Source organism: Juglans regia, chromosome 4 (genome assembly GCF_001411555.2).
Source record: "Juglans regia cultivar Chandler chromosome 4, Walnut 2.0, whole genome shotgun sequence".
NCBI lineage: Eukaryota > Viridiplantae > Streptophyta > Magnoliopsida > Fagales > Juglandaceae > Juglans > Juglans regia.
Window position 1 is genome coordinate 739,852 of NC_049904.1, and position 21,585 is coordinate 761,436.

The window sequence follows — 21,585 nt, forward strand, 5'->3', positions numbered from 1 at the left end:
AAAATTTTTTACAAAATAAATACGTTTGGTTATCAAATCCATCTCAATTTATTTTAATTTATTATTATAATTTTTTTATATTTTTAAATAATAATAATATTAAAAAATAATATTTTAACAATATTTTATCATCTCAACTCAACTCAGTTCAATATCTAAACGCGGCCGACCTTATTGGAGAAGGTGTAGCGTTTTAAGTTGATAACCAGCAAATCCAACATGGGCAAAGCCAAATAACAAAGCTTTAAACCATTGAAATAAAAACAACCATAATGCATAGACAATGTTCATGTGAGACAGCCCATAAGCCGCATTTGTGGAATACGATAATATTTTTTTTTTTTTTTTTTTTGTTAAGGAATGCATAGAGGGGAGCTTTCCCACATGAACAGGGCATAAATCTTATCCTTTTTCCTTTCTGGTACGTACGGGTAAAAGGTTGCTTCCCTGCATTGCCGAGGGCCAGGGGTGGCTACCAAAGAATGGTCCTTCTGGATATACCGCTGAAGCATTTGTTTGTCATGTTTATATTTGCTTGTGCGGATTCGACACTCCAAATAAAAGTCGGAAGAGTACCCACCATTTACATTTACATTTGGATTTGGATTTGGATTTGGATTGAACAAGGTGGTGCTACTGTTCCTTTCCCATTTGGAATGTCCCTTCTCTTTTGGATGAGCCCAGAGGGATAGTGCTACTGTTACCATTCGTTTTGTTTTCAAGTAGACAACGATGTTCATTCAGTACATTTGCTATATTCTTCTCTCTTTCCTTCTTGACATTCGCATGTAGATTTACTGTTCATTGTTACTATCCATTACCACCATAGCATCCTCAATCGGCCAGCAAACAAGCTAGTACGATTGGACAATATTAAAAAACCAAAAAAAAGTATGGATTCTTCTATCAAATGTAAATTACTGAATGTGGGTGTGGAGAGAGAGAGAGAGGTCATTGATCAAGTCCATGGAAATACATTGTTCAGATGTTGTAAGCGTTGTCAGCATGTTTCCTCCTATTTGCTTCTTAATTTTGTCACATGGTTTCATCTTAAAGATTATATCCACATCTAATAGGTAAGGATGATATCCACATCAAAGTGTGGAAAAAAGTTTTTTCCACAGTTTCCCTTGCTATCCACTTTTGTAATTTATATTTGCCAAGGAAAAAAAAAGGGAGCTGAGAAAATAAATATCGATGTTAATGTGTTCCCATTCAAATGCAGTCGCTGCAAATTGCATCTGCGCATCTGCAATAACTCAAAACTTTTATGAGACTCGAGAGCTATTTAAAACTGTTTCTAAGTGAGTGTCGGCATGCTTGTTTTTCCAGAACTAAGAAGAGTCACTTTCGGGCAAGCATTAGATTTGGAGCACATATCACATATTGTACAACATAGCACCAGTATGACACTACATTATTATGCACACACACCTTGAATGAGTATAATATAGCGTCTGCTAACACATTTTCATGCCACTGGGTTTTTCTGGCACAATTAAGAATCAGATAGCAAGGATATATTTGCCACATGTGATGCTTCATTGCTACTAGCTGCAGGTGAATTGCAGGCGTGAAGAACGGTGCATATGTCTGTTGTTTCCAGAAATTTCTCTGCATTGGCTAGGATCAGAGGTCCATACTCGAAAACCATTCTCTTGCACTGCCAAAGAATTTAGGACATCAGAAAATCAAGTAAAGTGGATAAACCTAAGTACCACTTGTCTCCAATCATGAATATCGTATTCTAAAACACATCTTAATAAAAAACAAAACAAAACAAAACAAAACCAAACCAGGCAGAAGGCCTGGTTATCCTCTTCTGGTACTTCTTTTCCCGCTGACGTTTAACCAGCCAACTTATAGCATCCTCGTGTCATTAATCGTAAAGTTGCCTATTCAGTTCTCAAGCATGTTGAAAGAATGCAAATCATTCAAGTGTTAAGAACCTCCACATAGACAAGGACCAGGAGAAATCACAAAAATCATACATCAATTAATTCAGATCAACAAACAGGAATAAATATATTTTGACTTTTTTATTAGAACCTTCAAAAAGGTTAACTTGTTACTTATATATTAAAAAAAAAAAAAAAAAAAGGAAAAAGGTTAACTTGTTAAAATTGTTCTCACCTTTTTCACATAGTTCTCCACGGAATTGCATGCCTTCAAAAGCAATTCAATGATTTCTAGCTGACATAAAAGCAAGATAAGATGTGAGTTGCATACTTAGCACTACGCATCAATGGTATATCAGACCATATAATTCTGTGTTTTTTGTTGGATATATCCTTACATATTGTGCAACATATCCCCCTTTTGTTCCATAATAGAATAGCTGTCAAATTTAAACAATGATCTAACAGTCGCCATGGATCTTCTTTCAAACATAAAATCATGACTTCACATAAGCTGGAAGCCATTCCACAACTATGTAACTTATTAAATTTCTATAATAAACTTTAATTTTCGAATACGTGTATGTATATTCAGCTCCAGAAGTTTTCGGTACTTTTTCTTTACCTTCTATTTTCCAAATACATTTTTGCATTAATATTTCAATCTTTCAGTAGCCAGCAGGCTTTCCAAAACATGCATCCTAAACTCCCAAAAACTTATCTACACAAGCGATCAAAAGCTGAAATTGTGATCTTTAAATTCAATCATATAGATGTCGATCTGAATAAAGTAGTTGCTCCTGTTCTAAAACTACATTAATTTACTATATTTGTGCACTCAATTTCTTCTTCTACTTTTGAACAGGGGCCATGGTTGTGAATTTCGCATATAGTTCATAGAGGACATGAGGTTGACTCACTCAACTCATATTTAAAGTAATTTTTGGTAGCCTTCCACAAGGAAAAAAATCAACATGCAAGCAGAAAATGTCCAGTAGAATCATGCATTTCCACAGTGGGAACAGATTCAATTTTTTTTTCGTTCGCAAATATAAGAATATGAAATATAAATATGTGCCGGAGTTCAAAATCTGGTAAATCTTTAGTGCTATGTGGTACTTATACTAACAGGAAGACCATGTGTGGATAAAGGTCAGATGGTTGTAACAGGAAGACCATGTGTGTATAAAGGTGAGATGGTTGCTTACCATAATTGGAAAAAAGTACTTGAAATTATATTAAACTATGTTTAGCTTAACTTATCAAAAAATCTATGTTTAGCTTAGGAAATGATGTAAGTACATACCTGTGTGTCAGGATCTTTCAACTTAACTATTATTTCTGAAACAGTACGGTGGCAAAGCCCACAGCTGTCTTCACGAAGTTGCAAAGAAACCTTGGCAATTTGTTGACAGAGATTGACTTTTCGGCAGAATTCTTGAGGTTGTACAGACGAAACCTCTAAGAAGAACAGAGGAGCATAATAGTCCACCAAAGTCATGCACTGTCCAGGGCAAAAAGAAGATAAATTAGGAGATAGAAAGGGAGGGAGGGGGAGCAGCTATAGAGATCAGACACCACTCAATTTTAAGATTAGGTAATGCTTTATAAGCTTCCGCACATTTATTTAACACACTACCATTACATTTTCCTTGTTTCTACAAACAAGTATAAGGGATTTTATAATATGTTATCAGTGCTCTCATCTACACTGCATCATACTTTTTTTATACACTGCATTTTACTTATAATTTCTAGAACCCATCAAACATTCAAACATCCTTGAATACAATTAACTAAAAATTGCTGCCATGTGGCAAATTATTCCTTTATGCCTTATGTGGTGCATTTGGCTTTAAAGGAATGGTCGGAGTTTTGAAGACCATCCATTTCTAGCTCCTAATCTGTAATTAGGTGCTATCCTTTGTATTCTTCTTGTGTACTTGGGTTTTGCCTATTTACTTGATTCAATAATTTTTGTTACTTATAAAAGAAATAATAATTTGTACCGGGCAAGACCTGATGCTGAGATCAACAATACCCTTTTCCCCCTCTTGTATTTGGGTAATCAGGGATGATGCAGAACTGTTTTACAACAGAAATACAAGGTTTTATCCAGTATATCAAATTGGCTAAAGGGAGACATTACCTCATGTTTGAAAGAGCCTATCTGAGAGCAGGCCTGATGGAGGGCATCAAAGATCTCGGTATGGGTCTTGTTTTCAGCAAGGTAATCAAGTGCTTGTGAAGCAAACTCCTCACACAATGTACAAACTCTGTCATTACCTGAAACTTCTTTCAAACTTTGAACTTCACTTAGTTCACTATCTTGATCCTGATAGTTGGTTTGTATAACTGAACCAAAACATAACAACATCAATTTTGTAACATCCCGATGCCAAGATAAGTACATATAAAATACAATTAGGGGTGGCACTTCACATTTGTGGGTTGTGTTGGTGTCTTGTCAAGTTGACTATATGGGTCAACTTGAACACGACCTGCTAAATTCATTTCAACCCGTTTAACCCATTTCATATAAATAGATTGAGCTGACTCGTATATTTATTTTTTAACCCAATTAATATAATTTCATATATAATACAAGGATAACTATATAAATTACTCACCATTACAACTGAATTCATGTTAAAATATTTAATGATCAATATCCAAACTAATAATAAAGAAGAAAATTAATATTTTCAAAAAATAAAATTCCATATTAACCAAAAGAATTTAAATGTTTGATATATTAAGTAATCAAATACTAATATTAATATTACATCCCAACAACAATAAAGACATATAAAACTAAACATTTTTTTTAAGATTTATTCATGTTTACACAGGTTGATTACGGGTTTCGCAGGTTGACCCGTTTATTAATTGTATCTTATTGGGTCAACCTGTTTTGACATAAACCCATTTATATCAAACCCAACCCAGTGACGTGTTTGTGCTGATTCAAAGGTCATGTCATATATCGTCACCCCTAAATACAATAAGAAAACACATGGACCTTAAAATTCTTAGCATATTAAATGAGAAACTATCTGTAGATTTCATTATTACAGAAATAACTTTTTGCAAGTATGATTTAGTTAGATGATTCCTACAAGTAATTACAGTTACATCTCAAAGCAGAAAGTTTTCCAAAATATCAAAGAACATATCCAAGTGAAAAGATACAGCCCTATGCACATGAAGTCACTGACTTTGTCATGTTCAGGAGACTTTTCCTTAATAGGCATAACACTTCAGGCAACCTATACAGTTGTTTAAGAAAATCCAAACCAATTTCAATATTCGGCTGCAAACCATTTAAGTGAAGCGATTTTTCTAATTCAAAGGCATTAATAAGGAAGATCACATTGGCAATGGATTCATGCAGAAGCTTAAGAGCAAGAAGAAGAGCTTACAAGGGAAGAAAAGCACAAACAATGACAAAATAGGCGATAAAGCGCTTTGGGACACGGTTGTGGGACGTACATGGAAGAGCGAGATTTGTGATTTAAGACTTAGTCGATGCACTTGGGGCACTTGGGGCACTTAATCGAGCAAAATTCAGATTTTAGCTCACTGGTAGTGTGGAAGACAAATTGATCAGCCAATGTAGTTAATTTTGCAATTTGCAGAATTTGATTTTCATCAAATCTCAATTTGTTTTGGTTTCCTTTTATCATTTAAGCAAACTGGTTTTGAAATGCAAGAACAACTTGTTATCTTACTGGATCCTAATAAATAGAATTCTTTCATGAATGTTTTCTTTTGAGTTTGCTCAAGAGTTGTGTGATCTTAATGTTTGCAAATTCAGCTTCCATTACGCCATCCTGCATCAGTGGATGAGTACAACAAGCTAGCAACAAGAAAGATTGGGAAGATCAACTTGAAGCTCATAGAGAAGACTAATCCAAATGCCTATCGCTTGAAGCTTCTAGCAATATCAAGACATCTGATGCGTTTAATCTCAAACACTTGGTTCCTTTTATTGGTGATTCAATAGATTAAGGGTGGTGGGCGGGTAGGGGCATCCGCCTGCACACGCCCAACCTAGTGGGAAGATCAACTTGTGGTAAGGGTTAAGAACACATTCAATAGGTTATATGATGAGTTCGCCATATTTAGGGATGTTAATATAAAGACTTCACCATCCACCGCATCGCCTCCTCCAGAAGCCGATATGCCGAAAAAGCGTAAGTGGGGTATGACGTAAGTGGGTATGAGGTTTGGCGATACCCTCAAGCTTCGGAAGAATTTAGACTGCCAATCAGACTTGGACATATACTTGTTGATGGACACACAACTCTATGCGGAGTAGTTTGATATCTTAGCTTGGTGGAAGGTAAATGCCGTCAAGTATCTCGTCCTTGGAGAGAGAGCCCACAATATTTTAGCCAACCTTATTTCTACCATAGCCTCAAAGTCCATATGTAGCACAAGGGACGCATATTGGATCCATTTCGAAGTTCATTGTCTCCTAGCCTCCACTCTCCTAGCACTATGGATGCTTTAATTTGCACTCTGAATTGGATCGAAGGGAAGCCAATTCAGGTTCCGGAGGTGGTAGACTTTGCAGAGAGCTACAATGAGGATGATGTTGATTAGCCTGGAAGCGGTCATCGCTCTTAATTTATTATTATGCTTTTGCTTATAATAGATTGTGTTATACTTATTTGACAAACTTAATTTCAAATTCAATTGTTGTAGGGAAAACTTTGGGAAAAGAGGCTTCATCTCAATCTACATCAGCCGCAATTGACTTTGATACACCACCATTAGTTTGTAAACTTTGTTAGTTAATTATTTGTAGTGTATGTGTTAATAATGTTACTAATTCATATTCTCATATTCTTTTGCCTTTTTTTTCAGGTTTTATGCTGTCACCTGGAGTAACCATCTCATCTTGCTACATCTTCATGTTGTTACCTTTATTTCCTTTTTTTAAATCTATTTCAATTCAAGAAACATTGTTATTCATTCAAGTTATTTGACAATTTGTAACTTATAAAAAAAAAGTTATTTGACAATTTGTAATATTTTTAGATTAATTTGTAATAGTTTTACATTAATGTGTAATAGTTTATACTATTTGTTATAAGTTAGAATTATTAGTTAGAACTTAGAAACTTTATTAGAGAGAACATTTAATTTTATGTTTTATACATTCAATTTTAATTTTATGTTTTATGCATTTAATTTCAATATTGAAAATAAGTCAAATCAGGTTTTGAGCAAAAATTGGCTCAAAAAAGGGATTCTAGGCCCATTAAGGCCCACGAGGGCCAGGGGGGTCAATCCGGCCACTAGCATTTGGGCCCAACTTGACCCTTGCCCATGCATGGGTGAGGCTAGGGGCTACCTGCTCGGTTGGTACGGGTAGCACCCCTACAATAAATGATGTAGATCACATTGCTAATAGATACATAGAGAAGCTTGAGAGTAAGAACTTAGAAACCCACCCGTGGGTTGCCCAAGTGGTAAGAGTGAACTTATGTGCATGAGCCCCATGTCACAGGTTCGATTCCTTTGAGGATCAAACTGTGATTTAAGTGGGAGGTCATGGCAGTGAGCTGCTATGTTAGTCTCCCTGGGCATTTAGGTTCCATGCATGAGTTCTAAGGGCTCTGCCGTGGGGTGGTCCCCCGTCATATAAAAAAAAGTAAGAAGAAGAGCTTAGAAGGGAAGAAAAGCACAAAATCACAAAAATAAGCAAGAAAACACATTGGACTTAATCTATCCCCATAGACTTCTACGATTTGAACCAAATTTAAAACTAATGGTTCAAGCAAGTACATTAGGCATGAAATTAGCATCTTCATCTGTTGCATGATGATAATTAGCCAACTAGGTGTTGAGAAGTGAGAAACAAAAATAATGAAAATAATTAAATGACAAAGAACAAAAACAAGATTAAAAAGACGGCTAAAAATCTCACCTGTTATCTCATAAATCCTTCCATTCCCACTATCCAACTCAGTGTTCCCAAGTTTTCTAGCATCACAAGCCCAGGTAGCACCCAACGATATTACAAGTAAGAGCCCAACTCTCACATCCATTGTACCTGAAGTCACAAACATTAATATGTGTATACATATATATATATATATATATATATATACAACCTCAATATGGCAATATAATTCTTAGTGAGAAATATCAAAAGCATAATTCACTATGATAGGGGAAAGTATTTTAACACTATAAATAAAGTTGAAGACAGTGGTAGTGTACTCCTTGATAGTAGATATGCATAAATGACTCAGCCATTTAGACGGCTTTCTTTGTTTGACTTCAGCACATGATATCTAGAGTATCATCTTAATTAGTTAAGGCTCAAACCAACTGGGATCGGATCTGAACACTCTCTCACTAGTGTTAGCTTACTGGCTAAATATCCCTATCATTTGCTATGGTTTCCAAGGCATCATGAATTTGTGCTAATAAGCGCCTAGCTCAAGCTTTTCTTGTCCAAGTGTGATATTGTCTTATTTTGCCCCATTGATGATAACTTATAAAGACTTATTTTAGCCCTAACAATGATTTTGAATCGTAACTCTCTCAAACTAGATACTGTTCCTCTTCAGCTTGTTTATCATCAGTGCCAGAATGCAGTTTTAAATCTGATACCACAAACCCAATCAACCCGGTAAGTAAGGATTGACAAAGTCTAAATATAGAGCCTGAAATAGTTGCTTTATATTGTGTTTTTAGTTCGTGAATAAGCCCAAACAGGCTTCTAACTGAGCCATCACAAGTTGCTTGCCCTGCTGCTAACCTTCAACCACTATGAAATGGACTATCCCCCATTCTAGTCCTATTATAAGAGCACAAAACCATGCGCACAGACAGAGCTTAGAAGAAAAAATAACCTTTTTTTATTAAGAACACAGATAGAAACAATAAAATAATATTATTCACACAGAGGCGGGTATTACAATTCAAACTATGTGTTCAATCAGGGTACATAGATACATCCGGCACGGAGTTCAAGAGGGGGAGAAGACGAATTTTGTGTTCAAACTGTGTCTCTCAGGTTCAAAAGAGGTATATCATATAACAAAACATTCATCGGCAATCCCAGAAAACCGATATGCAACCCAAAACCAAGAGTTTTAAGGAAGGAATAAAACTTCAAAACAAGAAATAAATCAGCGATACGAAAAGCATATTCAGAACACAAAGAAAGCAATTAAAAATAACTTAAGAATCAAGAACATAAACCTAAGAGGCCTGTTTGTCAGCTAAGAAACGTGGGCAAATAAATCAAATTTCGTAATCTCAGGATAAAGTTATGGGGATCAAGTTCTCGCAGGTAAGATTAAAGTTTCTACCTTTCGAGGGTAGGCCGGCGCTTCAGTCGGACAGAGAGAGAGAGAGAATATGCTCGTTGGAGTGCTGGGTGGGGCAAGTCGTGGAATGGAATGGTGGTTGGGACTCTGGGAAGCATATATACGAGGTTTGTTTGGCTGTGATAAGCAACATAAATATGTTATTAAATACGCAACTTCATTAACACACACTTTCTTAATTATTAAATAAAATAATAATAAAAAATAAAATATCCGAACACTAATTTTTAACTTGTCAAGAATATCTTCCTTTATTTATTTATTTATAAACCCATCACAATAAATAAGCCCATCACAGTCATCTAGTTTGGTTATATAGAGGAAATAAAATGAGATAAAAAATTTATAAAAAAATAATAAAATAATTTGAGTTGAATTTTTTTGAAATTTTGGGAAAGGAGATAAAAAAAAAAATTAGATAAAAAGTTTATAGAGGTAAAAGAGGGTTAGAATATAATTTTTTAATATAATTTTTATTTTGATATTTGAAAAAATTAAATAGCTTTTTTATATTTTGTTTAAAAGTTTAGAAAAATTGTAATGAGTAGGTAATTATTAGATGAAATGTTAAAAATTTAAAATTGAAAAATATTTGTGTTTGAATGGTATTTGAATATTGAGATGAAATGAGATGATTTCAAAGATTTGTGAAACCAAACCAAGCTAGTAGCATCGTTTGGTTACACAAATGAGATAAGATAAAAAATTGAAAGTTAAATAAAATATTATTATAATATTATTTTTGTTTTGAGATTTGAAAATTTTGAATTTTTTATTATATTTTATATGAGAGTTTGAAAAAATTGTAATGATGAGATGAGATGATTTGGTCTTTGTAATCAAACCAAGCTATATATTATTGTTTTTTTTAAATATTTAAAGATGTTTAAAAAATGTTTGAAAGAAAAAAAAATACAATTTGTACTAAAGACACACCAACAGTCAAAAACTAAGCGGCATAGTAGCATCGTCCTTTTGTAATATATATTTCAACCAAAAAAACTTTCTAAAATACTCAAATTATATAGCTCATGGCTCATTTTATAATTTACTTCCCCTCTTTGAGATTCAATGATTAAAATGACATGTCACCTCATTTCCATCATTTTAATAAGTATATCTTAACGAGAAAACAAATTACCACTCACATTCGAATTGGGGGCTAAGTGGAAATCTTGTTAATTTTATTAAAAATAATAATAAATAAAATATTTTTTTTTTATTTTTTATAATTTGATTAAAAAAAGTTAATGTTTGAGGAGTTAAATGGTAATTTTCTCGGATAATTGGACCAAAGAAGAGTAATATATTATACTGGAAAATGGTTATAGTAGCCAGCAGAAAACTATTTAATATGATTTCTGATTCTGAAAAGGCAATATGATGTGTTAAAATCTTTGAGGTTTTGGAGAATCGCCAAGTTTAATCTAATCGTTGCTTCTAAGTTTGTTTAAGAGAATATGACATTTTTTTCATAATAGACGCAGTGGAATTAAAACTGTGGTTCCAACATTTTTACTGCAATCACACGGACGACGATTTGATTAACAGTCCAACTTCGAACACATATTTAACTAGGCATAGTATAGAACACATCCACATTAATAAGATCAATGTGGTTTCATCAGCCACAAAGATGGCCAAGAATAATTGATAGATAACAAACAGCTTTACAACCAGAGCATATAACGAGGATGATATGGCAAAGTACAGACCGGGATACCCAACACTGAACCAAGCAATTAGCATAATTCTAAACCACGAACTACAAGGAAATAAGGAGGACAGCTAAAACATAAATTAGAGGTCGTCAGTTCTTGATTGGGATCTTGATTAACTAGCTGCCTTACCTCAAGTTTGGGGTTGGCTTCTTTTTCTTCCTTTGCTTTGCCAAAAGAATTGAGAACTTAGCAAATCCAAACTTCTTTCTCTTTGCAGAGAACTGCTTCTGACCATTCTCCCTCTCAGCCTTCCAAGTAGAAGGTGGTAGAACAGCATGCTGTTTACTAAGCATCTGTCCCAGTGATACCTTTCGCTTCATGGAGCTTCTCTCTGCCACCATCCCTGGTCCAAACTCTTCTGGCACAAGCAGCTTCCTGCTAAGTATTTGTCCAATCGAAAGTGTTGGCTTCAACACAGGTGTCGATCCATCACTGGCCAGATTCAGCCCGTTCACATCAAGGAGATGCGACTCTCTTCGATGCTGGGATGGGCAAGGGTTCTTAAACTTGGTAGGATTGTGAACAGAGCGTCTTTTCTGGCCATGATCGGATCTCCATTTGCGAAGAGCCTCTTCAACTGCTAGCTTCCCCCTGTTTGCAGCTTCGACTCTGTTCAGAGCTTCTTCCAATGCCACCTTACTAGTTTTGACTTCCTCTGTAGCTTCCTCCACCCTTTTTAAGATTTCCGTTTTTGATACGTTCGCTTCATCAACTTGAAGCATAGCATCTTTTACTCTCCTCTTAGAAAGTTCTTCAGCGTGTTGAGCTTTGCAGGTCAGAGAAGAGTACTCCTCAAATGAAAGTGTTACCCTGTCAGGATTTTGCAAGTAGTTTCCAGACGAGGTTGCAGGGTTCTCCAGAGCCTTGATATCTGCTAGTGCAACAGCTTCTGCTGCTCTAGCTGCTTCCTTCATTTTTCTGGCAGCAATCAACCTGATTTCGGCTGTTTTTATCTTAGTTTTTGTCTGTTCAATCTCAGAAACTGCTCTCAGAACTTCTGATTTTGCAGTTTCTCCCACTTTTTTAAATTGCTCTGCCTCAGAACTCAATCTTTGGAGCTCCTTCGAAATATCGATAGCCTCATCAGAACCAACTTTCATTTCAGAATCTTTTGCCAACTGTAGCTTTAGTCTTGTTTGGTTTAACTCCTCCTCGAGAGAGGATATTTTTGAGGAATTGAGAGTTAACCTCTCACGAGTTTTTTCAAGAGATATCCTTTCCTTCTCTAATTTATTGTTAAATGATCCAACAGAAGCTCGAATGTCAGCAAGATCATTAGTAGTCCTGGTGAGATTCAACTTAGCTTGTTTGAGTTCCATTAAGATAAAACCTGGTGCTGAAGATGGGCATGAGCTCAAACCTTCCGAATTTGGATTCACACGGTTCCCCTTATCTCCCTCTTTTGCTGGATTACTCATGTTGTCATCATCCATATTTGTGTCAAGTGGCACATTAATTTCGGATGCTTCCTTTTGTAACTTTGATTTCAATTCTTCGACAATTGTTTTGGTAGCTTCCAGTTCTTTCAACACATCCAGTGTTTCCCTCTCTTTTACAGTCAGGTCCTTCTCCAACTGTGCTGCCTGTTCCTCTAGTTTCACAATGTCAACCTCTTTCACGTCATGCTGCCAATAGAGAAAACTTGTCACAACATAATCAAGTATCATAAAGCGTGCAGGCACAGAAATAAGGTATCATGCCTAGTATTGAGTTAGCTGGTGCTAAATGTGTAATGGATGGTATACGCCCATTCCAACAGAATCTGACAAACCAAACTGCTTCCCAGCCCGACTTTCAATGCTATGTGGCAGCCAGATAAACTAGATTTCCAGGCCAAAAGAGGAAAAAAAACACAAGTTGGGCAACCACCCAGCTAATTCTGGCAACAAGTGCTCGGAGTGCTGCAGATTCAGAACATCAGCTCAAATGAACGTCCCTTCGCAAGAACGAACTCATGTGGCATGACACTAATGATGACCATGGATATTTGAGCCTATTATGCAACAACGCATTTAACAAGCGACATTCACCAAACATGACAACATCTTAAGAACATGGTTTGGACAATTCATATAGTTCCAGGCAACGCATTTTGGGCAGAGTAACCGATCAAAAACAAGCTTGAAAGATGCGGGTAAGGGGAACTCGAAAACAGTCTCATTGATGTTTCAAAAAAGAGGTTAGACCCATTATAGCAGGTTCAGAACGATGTTCACACAATGTTGGATCAAATTCCTCAGAAGTTTCCATGTGTGCTCTTTAACACAAAAATGAATTCTCTCTAACGGTTAGCTGACGACACTCATTTTTCTCTCTGTCCCATTCAGAACAGCCACCTTTTTTTTTTTTTTTTAGGTAACTAGCCTTCACACATACGAAGGTGAATATCGTCGTAAAATTTGATAGCTAACGGGGTAGCATATGGAACTCTATTCCTTAAACTAACCCCATCTCACGCAGCATAGGGTTTGAAGGTAACACTAATTGCAGCAAGGAACTAAAACCAAAAAGTAGCAAGAAGGAAACTTAAATTTGTATCATATAGGACCACTACACTTTTAGACAAACTATAGACACAGGTTGCTCTACTCTTACCATGAGATTAAGAATATACCTAATCTGTTGCATAATCAAGAGCTCTGAAGAAGCAATAGCATCCAATTACCCTCAAGTTCCAGGCTTTTCTTTTCAAGTCATAAAAAACTGCTCTTTATTACATGCAAAAATCAAGAGATTTCTAAGAAAAGAATGAGAGAGATAGAGAACCTCGGCATCAGAGAACTTGATGTTGTGGGGTTTCCAGTAACCGAGTCCACCGAATCGACTCACTGCCTGCTTCACTGACTCAAACGGCGCCGAAGTATCGATCTCCGACCTGAAACTGCCCTTCTTCACATCACCAGTCCTACACATCGTTCCACCTACTTTCGCACCCGAAGCGGACAGTCCGGTGGTAGATCCCGGACCCGCTTTGAAACCGCCAGTAGTTCCTAGGGTTTCTGCCATCGGAGTTGGGGGAAAAAGGACAAAGAATTTGAGCAAAAACTGAACCCTCTGGCTAATTTATCAGGTTGTAGGTGGGACACTGGGATCACAATCGAATAAAGATGATGTTGATGTTCGGCACCATGAGAGAGAGAGAGAGACAGAGACAGAGAAGACAAAAGCAAAAGAATCCCTAGTGTACGTTGGATTTTGTAATTCGTAGCTGATTTACGGAAAAGACTATGGTGGTGGTGGGATTTTACGGCAGTTTTGTGCGGTTAAGTGGGGAAAATAGTGAAAGCCTTTTTGCCCTTGGTGGGAAAGAGGAAAGATTGAGGCTATTCATTGATATTTTGAATGCGAGACCCACAAGTGGAAGTGATTTTTCAACGGCAATGTGTGCAGGGGCACAGTCTAACGGGCTTCTCTCCTCTCCTTTCAAAAACATCATGCGCTTGATAATAAAAAATATTGTGTACAAATCATTCACCACTTTTCTATGAAAAAGTACTTTCTATTATTGACCATTAATTCTGTTTTGCCTAAAGAATATTTAAGAATTTCTTCTTTTTTAAGAAAAAATCTTAATTCCAAAAAAATTATTTCTAGATAAATAAAATGAGTTTTACTACTCAATATCTCTATACATTATATTTATTTTTAATTTTTTTATTCTTCTTAAATTAATTGAATTCTTCCATTTATTATATATACACTACACATTTAATAAGAGAAAAAAAATAAAAAAATTATGTGTGGTATGTAGTATGAAGATAATGAGTAGAATTTTTCAAACAAAATAGTCTCAAATGATTTCATTATTATTAATAAACAGATGATTATTATTTATAAATTATTCATTATTTTGTCATTATTATTTATTACTATTTATAAATTCTATTACTTTGGTATCCAAACGTAAGCTTAATGTTTATTTAGAAGAATATTGATGTTGCGCTCATTTTTCATGTAGAACAAAGTATAGGATGATACTTTTAAAAACTTTTTAAAAAACAAAACTACTAAAAATTAACAAACAGATAATTACTTTAAAATAAATAAGTAAAATTAAACAAATAGGCTCATCACCCAAACCCCCACTGAGTATGGTTGGGCCTAAAGGAGAAAGAATGATAAACTAAACTCACGACCACTCAATGCAAAAAGGGTCGTCCAATCGCTCCTCAAGGTTGAAGCCCAGTGACCCTAATGGGCCATAAATGAAAATGAGAGATCAATTTAAGGCTTCGTTTGTTTTTCGAAAACATCTCATCTCATTTTATCTAATTATTATAATTTTTTTAACTTCTAATACAAAATAAAATAAATAATTTAATTTTTTTAAATCTCAAAATAAAAATAATATTAAAAAATATATTCTAACAATACTTTATTTAACTTTTTAACTTTAATTTTAACTCATCTCATCTTATCTCATATGTAAAAACAAACTAGCCAAGGAAGAAGAAGATGGTGAACAAGCTGGTCTGGTGATTCCAAGATGTGTGAGCGAGAGCGTGTAGGTTCCAATATTTCTTTTGAAACTTTGAAAGGAAGTTGTTTGAGCACAATTATATATATATAAATAAATTCAGAACCAATTTGAACAAGTCCTGATCAACCAATGAATTAAGTAGATATATAATTAATTAATTAAATCATGGGATGATGCGCATGGCCAATTATAATATGCAGCATGCATGCATGCATATATATATATATATATATAGTTGAATGATATTATTAATTAAGAAGTGAGGGGAAGCGGCATGGATGCATATATAATGCATGCATAAGTACTACTTGAACAATAACTTCACCAAATTCTTACATTAATATTAATATCTATGCGGCCTGTACGTACGTACCAAGCTAATTCACTAGCTATTCTCTCCCAAATTAAACTAGTACGTAACAAGCATTATCATATCTTTGCCCGCTAGCAGACCTACTACTACGTTAATCATTATATATATGTAATATAGATATATAGTCTGTATTTGTTGGCTATCTTAAATGATCTAGACTTAGTCTAATAATGATATATAGTCTGTATATATATATATATATATATATATACACACCATTATGTATATATTAAACTAGTGTTGGATCGATCGATGATTCCTTTTATATATACTATATATATGGTTACCCTTCAAAGTTATAAACTTATGTCGAGTACCTATATATAATTAATGACACTTAAATCAAACTCATGTTTATATAATATCCTGCATGCATGCATGCATAAACTCAGGAACTCATGACACATGCATGATATATATATATATATATATATATATATATATATATTAAGACTGTACCATTAATAAGCTAGCTAGCTTATTAATTTGTCAGGTTATTTTTTTTTTCTAAAAAGTTTTTTTTTTGTTTACAACATGATCATTATTATCATTTTTTTTATTTATTTATAAAATTGAACTTCATACATTCACCAACTCACATAAATACAATACAGAGTGCATCCCAAATCAGAGTAAACATCAAAACATTTATAACAAAACATAATCTAGCATCACCTGAAAGATATAAAATCTGGACAAGAGTGCCACCATTGATTGATATCCACAATCCATTTGGCATGTTGAGGAAGAAGGTGTGCAGCTTCATTTCCTTGTCTTCCTACATGAAGGACTTCAACCATCTGAAAACAGTGAAAAATGCATTGAATCTCCATGATCAAAGGCCCCTGAGTTGTAAGTTTCTATACTTGGATTTTATGGCATCAACAACAGTCATAGAATTCCCTTCCAATTGTAACCTCGAATACCCCAGGTGAAGCATCAATTGTAAACCTCTTAACGCTGCTAGTGCTTCAATATCATCCATGGAAAAATCCCCAACCTCCTTCCTACTTAAGGCAAATAACACAGCCCCTTTATCATCTCGAAAAATTGCCGCCACACTAGCAGCTCCACTCTCTACAAATTAAGAGCCCCATCAAAATTCATTTTAACGTAACATATGGGAGGAGGCTTCCATACCAAGATCTTTTCTTGTGTCATCACTTCTCTAGATTGCTTAATACTATTATAACTTGCTACATAATCAATACAATTATCAACACATACTTCAAGTGAATCAGATGTTTGCTCAAACAAACTTTGATTTCTAAATTTTCACACACCCCAAGTAAAGTAATGAATAATGAGACCAACTACATATTAGCTTCCATCAAGACCCAAACTAGCCCATCAAAGCAATTTGCATTATCAAAAAAAGGTAACACTTGTCTACCTCGAGTTTCCTAAATTTAGTTTACCTTTGAACGTAGGCATAAGGCATGAAACTAGTCTTCAAGTTGTATATGGCAAATACCACACCACCCATATGACAAAACACCTATCTACAATAAGTTCACCTTCGTTGGGAGGCTTTTTTACTAGCCCTCCCTGCAAAGTTTTGTACTTTTGGAGGTAACGCTAAATGCCATAATTTTTTCTAGTAGAGTGGACCCCTGTTTGAATCTGTATTTTCCCTTTGTTCAACACTGTGTTTTAATCTCAACACAAGATGATACCCAGATTTTACAATATATTGTCCACTCTTATATTCACCCCAAATCAACTTATCCACTGTCCATAAATTCAAAGGAGTCGTTAAAATTGATGCTGCTACAATAGAGGGAAAAACTTTTTGAAATTTTTTTGTTTTTGAACGCCCCACAAAGGAGGGCAAACACAAGTAGTGATCATGTGCTTGTATAGAGGTCACACTCCATATATCTTTAATAGCTGCAACTTCTTTTGGGTCCACATTTCTACTTAACAACAATTCAGCTTTATTTAAATTTGATTGTTGTCGCAAAGCTTGTTCATAAACTTGTAACATCCTCATTTAAACTCAGTTTTAGACACAATGACTTTGCAAAACAATAAACTATCGTCTGCAAACGACAAATGACTAATTATTGGTGCATCATTGCAGATTTTTATTCTCGAAACAACTCTTCTATTTACTGCATCTTGGAGAAGGACAGAGAAGCTTTCAGCACACAACAACAAACAAATAGAATGATAAAGGGTCAACTTGTCATATCCCCGTGATGGTACAAATGAAGATGAAGGTATACCATTTATTAAAATTTGATAAGAAACAGAGGATATACATGACAAAACCAGTGCCACCCAATGTGGATCAAATCCCAACTTTAAAAAAATCTTTTCAAGAAATCTCCACTCCACCCTATCATAAGTTTTACTCATGTTCAATTTTATTGACATAACATCACATTTTCCAGTCCCTCCGTCTCCGTTTGATGATCATTATCTACTTATTGTCGAATTATTGACTCTTGATATCGAATGTCTTTTCCAAATTTATAATTGCGTGTTGTTATCGATCGGGTATGTCTTTTGATCCAATTTTATATTGATATATGATGTTTATTGTCTATCGGGATGTGGTGGTTGTCCTAATTTATGATCATTAGGATCTTAATTTTTTAAATTATTTAGAACAACTTGAAGATATATAGAATTCTTATAATTTAGCCACATGATCTATTTTTGGGGTCAAATTAATAGCTCTGATTTGGTCACGTCTACATTTAATACCACGAGAAGAATATTTATAATTATAGAAATGCAATTCGGGACCTAAAAAGTGTCTCAAATGAGACTTTTTGTTTTACCGAATGATTAAGGAAATATTTTTTAATGATGTTGTGAATTTTTTATTTTTTTAAATATTTATAAGCTGAAAAATATATATAAAAAAAAAAAATTTACACTATTCGAAACACTTTTTAAATCCTAAATTCAGATCCGTAACAGTACTCTTATAATTAATAGTATATATATCTTGTAAAGTTGTACACTAATACGACAAGTCATACTTAATAATAATAAAAAAAAAAACTAATCATGACTAAATTTTAAAAATTCGACCATAGACATCATATATATATTCTAGAAACTCGGTAGGTTTGGGGTGAGATGAGAATTTTGTGTTTTGTTTTGAAGTTTAAAATATTAAGTTTTAATATTATTATTGTTTTAGAATTTGAAAAAGGTGTATTGGGATTTGAAAAAGTTAAATTGTTTATTATATTTTGTATGAAGATTTGAAAAATGTGTAATGATGAGATGAAATGAGATGAAAATTTTATGTTTTGATTTTGACCCCAAACCTGCCCTAACTAAATTCCCATATATAGTTGTTACTCTATTTTCAACGCATACATCCAAACACACATGCATGTATATACATATATATATCTTTATATAATAAAGTACCTATGAGATGAAAATTCTTGTTTTAACGTTTTTTTTTTTTCTCATTAAAGTTAACAGCAAGCATTTGAGCCCTGTTTTTCCGGTTAAGCAGAATCGCCCTCGCCTGATCGCAGAGCATCTTCACCTCCGCCTCTGGCAATGGCTTGCACTCCATCAAATGCTCAATCTGACGGCCCAAATCTGCATTCGAGGGCATCGTTTAAGCCTCTTTCTACCTGTTCCCTTTCAGATCCACACCGCCGAGATCACCAATTTCAAGGATCAAAAGCCGCGAAGAGAAAACCGACCAAGTTGATCTCCTAGTTTTCTGAATTCGGTAGAAATTTGATCCTCTGGAATTAGTACTGTTGAAGGAAGGAAGCAAGCAAAAGAGTAAAAAATAATAATAATAATAAAAGAAAAATGTTGCGAAATGAAATGGAAATATACCTCTCTTGATTAAACTCTCTGGGCTCATCATGGGTAGCCTGCATGTGTAGTTGGACGATGGAATAGAGGACATGCGAAAGTTTTCTTCCTCTCGGTTTGCTCGAGGCTGGCAGCCAGTGGTGATTCGCAAGAGGTGGCGCTACTGTTGCACGGTGGATGTTCAGAGGTAGTAGGCTGCATCGTAGTGGCTGGGCAGTGGCTTGGAGTATGGAAAAACTTTCGGTGCTCTGTTTTGTAATAGAAAAACAGAGGAAGAGTTGGCTGTGGTGGTGCAGGTTGCGTACATGGTTTACGGCGATGCTGCTGTGTGTGGATTTATGAATTTTATTTGGTCCAACACAATAAAATACAAATTAAAATGTCATGTTTCTGGGCTACCTAGCACCATTTCATTGGATTAATAATGAATCACTTGCATCAGTGATGGTACAGGAAGAATTTGTTAGTAAGAATTCTCATGTCACTGAGTTGATAAAAAGTTTGTAATTAATTAATGGAGGTAAAATCTTATTGTTACTAACAAATTAAAATATTTATACAATCACTTCATCTAAAAATGTGTTTATAATATAACGTAGAAAACAAAATTTTGGATTAAGACAAAGATAATGGTGATTGACTTACGCCAGTTATATTTTTACATGTCATGTATTCACTGTAAAAAAAGAATTGGCCATGATTACAATGACAGCTTCATTTGTTATTATTGCAAAAATCAAAACATTTCCCATCCACGGTATGTATTTTTGACACAAAATGATGAATCATAATACAAATATCAAACGAAATATATTTTGAACTATTATTTTTGTTAGACTTTTATTAAACTTATCGTAAGAAACTTTGTTAAAATTATGGATGTTATAAACATGTATTGGATTGTATGATATTTTGAACTAATAGTTTTATTTTCTTCACTATGCCTTAAATTATTAAGTGAAGTCAATTATTTTTATAAAATATATATTATTTTTCACAAATAATCATTTCATAAAACTAGATAAACGTACTTTTACACATTGCTCCCGCTTAGTATGTATATATATATATATATATATATATATATCAATTCATGCCAAGGCCCCTTGCATACTTATAATTAATGTGGCACATCCCATGCAGTTGAGAACATACATACATTCATTGAGTCGAGGACCACGGCAATTATGTATGGGTAGGTCACTTCCTCGATCCCCATCAATTTAATGCTGCTCAAATCTATCCATAACAGCCATCCAGTTAGTCTATTTCTTTTAAGCCATTTACGAGATTTTTTTCGAATCTGCATCAGATGGCCCTTAATTTGAGACCCTGCAATGCATGATATCTCTTTATGATCAATACCGTGTAAATTAAGTCGTGAAAGATGTATATATATTATCCTCGGATAACATGTCACAAGTATATATTAATTTGAACATTAGGTACCTAGAATTCATTTTTTAATCATGTTAAGTCACTTATTTTTTATCTATATATCTTAATGGGGATCATATCTTAGCAAGAGCATAAATCCTACTTATATTTCAAATTGGGGTTAGATGATATTACTTTTGGTGATCATAATTTTAGCTGATCATACATAGTTTGAGAGTTAAATTTTCTGTTGTTCTTTTTCTATAGCTTTCAGCTTATTCTATTTAATTCGGAGACTCGTTGATCTTTCATTAATTTCGGGACTCTGGCAGAAATTGTGGTCTCCATTGTTTTGAACTTTAATTTACTTTACGATCGAGCACAAGAGAATAGTGAACAAGCTTAAAGGTAGGAAGGTGTACATGATGCACAGCTAGCTAGGGACTAAAATTTCTCTCAACAATAAAATATGAAAAATTCTATACACCATACCATCGTCTCACTTTCATCTCATTATACATAATGTGACATATTTATTATTATTAAATGATTCTTTATTAGATGATTCTTTATCATTTAATAA

The 21,585-nt window shown here is 34.4% G+C and overlaps 2 protein-coding genes across 2 annotated transcripts; both read right to left on the minus strand.

Moving 5' to 3' along the window:
• Positions 1-1,214: 1,214 nt before the first annotated feature.
• LOC108989981 (proactivator polypeptide-like 1) lies at positions 1,215-9,364 on the minus strand. Its single transcript, XM_018963772.2, has 6 exons — positions 9,233-9,364; positions 7,837-7,962; positions 4,048-4,253; positions 3,205-3,402; positions 2,134-2,193; positions 1,215-1,663 (listed from the first exon to the last, which is right to left on the minus strand). The coding sequence occupies exons 2-6, from the start codon at positions 7,955-7,957 to the stop codon at positions 1,499-1,501; spliced, it is 750 nt and encodes a 249-aa protein (XP_018819317.1). The 5' UTR covers positions 7,958-7,962; positions 9,233-9,364; the 3' UTR covers positions 1,215-1,498.
• A 1,425-nt stretch (positions 9,365-10,789) lies between these two features.
• Positions 10,790-14,139, minus strand: LOC108990018 (WEB family protein At2g38370). Its single transcript, XM_018963856.2, has 2 exons — positions 13,738-14,139; positions 10,790-12,596 (listed from the first exon to the last, which is right to left on the minus strand). The coding sequence occupies exons 1-2, from the start codon at positions 13,975-13,977 to the stop codon at positions 11,097-11,099; spliced, it is 1,740 nt and encodes a 579-aa protein (XP_018819401.1). The 5' UTR covers positions 13,978-14,139; the 3' UTR covers positions 10,790-11,096.
• Positions 14,140-21,585: the final 7,446 nt, after the last annotated feature.

Coding starts and splice junctions, on each gene's coding strand:
- LOC108989981 (XM_018963772.2), bottom strand. CDS start 7,957: ATGGATGTGAGAGTTGGGCTCTTACTTGTAATATCGTTGGGTGCTACC. Junction 3,403..4,047: donor TAGGCTCTTTCAAACATGAG/GTAATGTCTCCC, acceptor TGCCCTGGACAG/TGCATGACTTTGGTGGACTA. Junction 2,194..3,204: donor TGAAAGATCCTGACACACAG/GTATGTACTTAC, acceptor CTTTTATGTCAG/CTAGAAATCATTGAATTGCT.
- LOC108990018 (XM_018963856.2), bottom strand. CDS start 13,977: ATGGCAGAAACCCTAGGAACTACTGGCGGTTTCAAAGCGGGTCCGGGA. Junction 12,597..13,737: donor TCAAGTTCTCTGATGCCGAG/GTTCTCTATCTC, acceptor CTCTATTGGCAG/CATGACGTGAAAGAGGTTGA.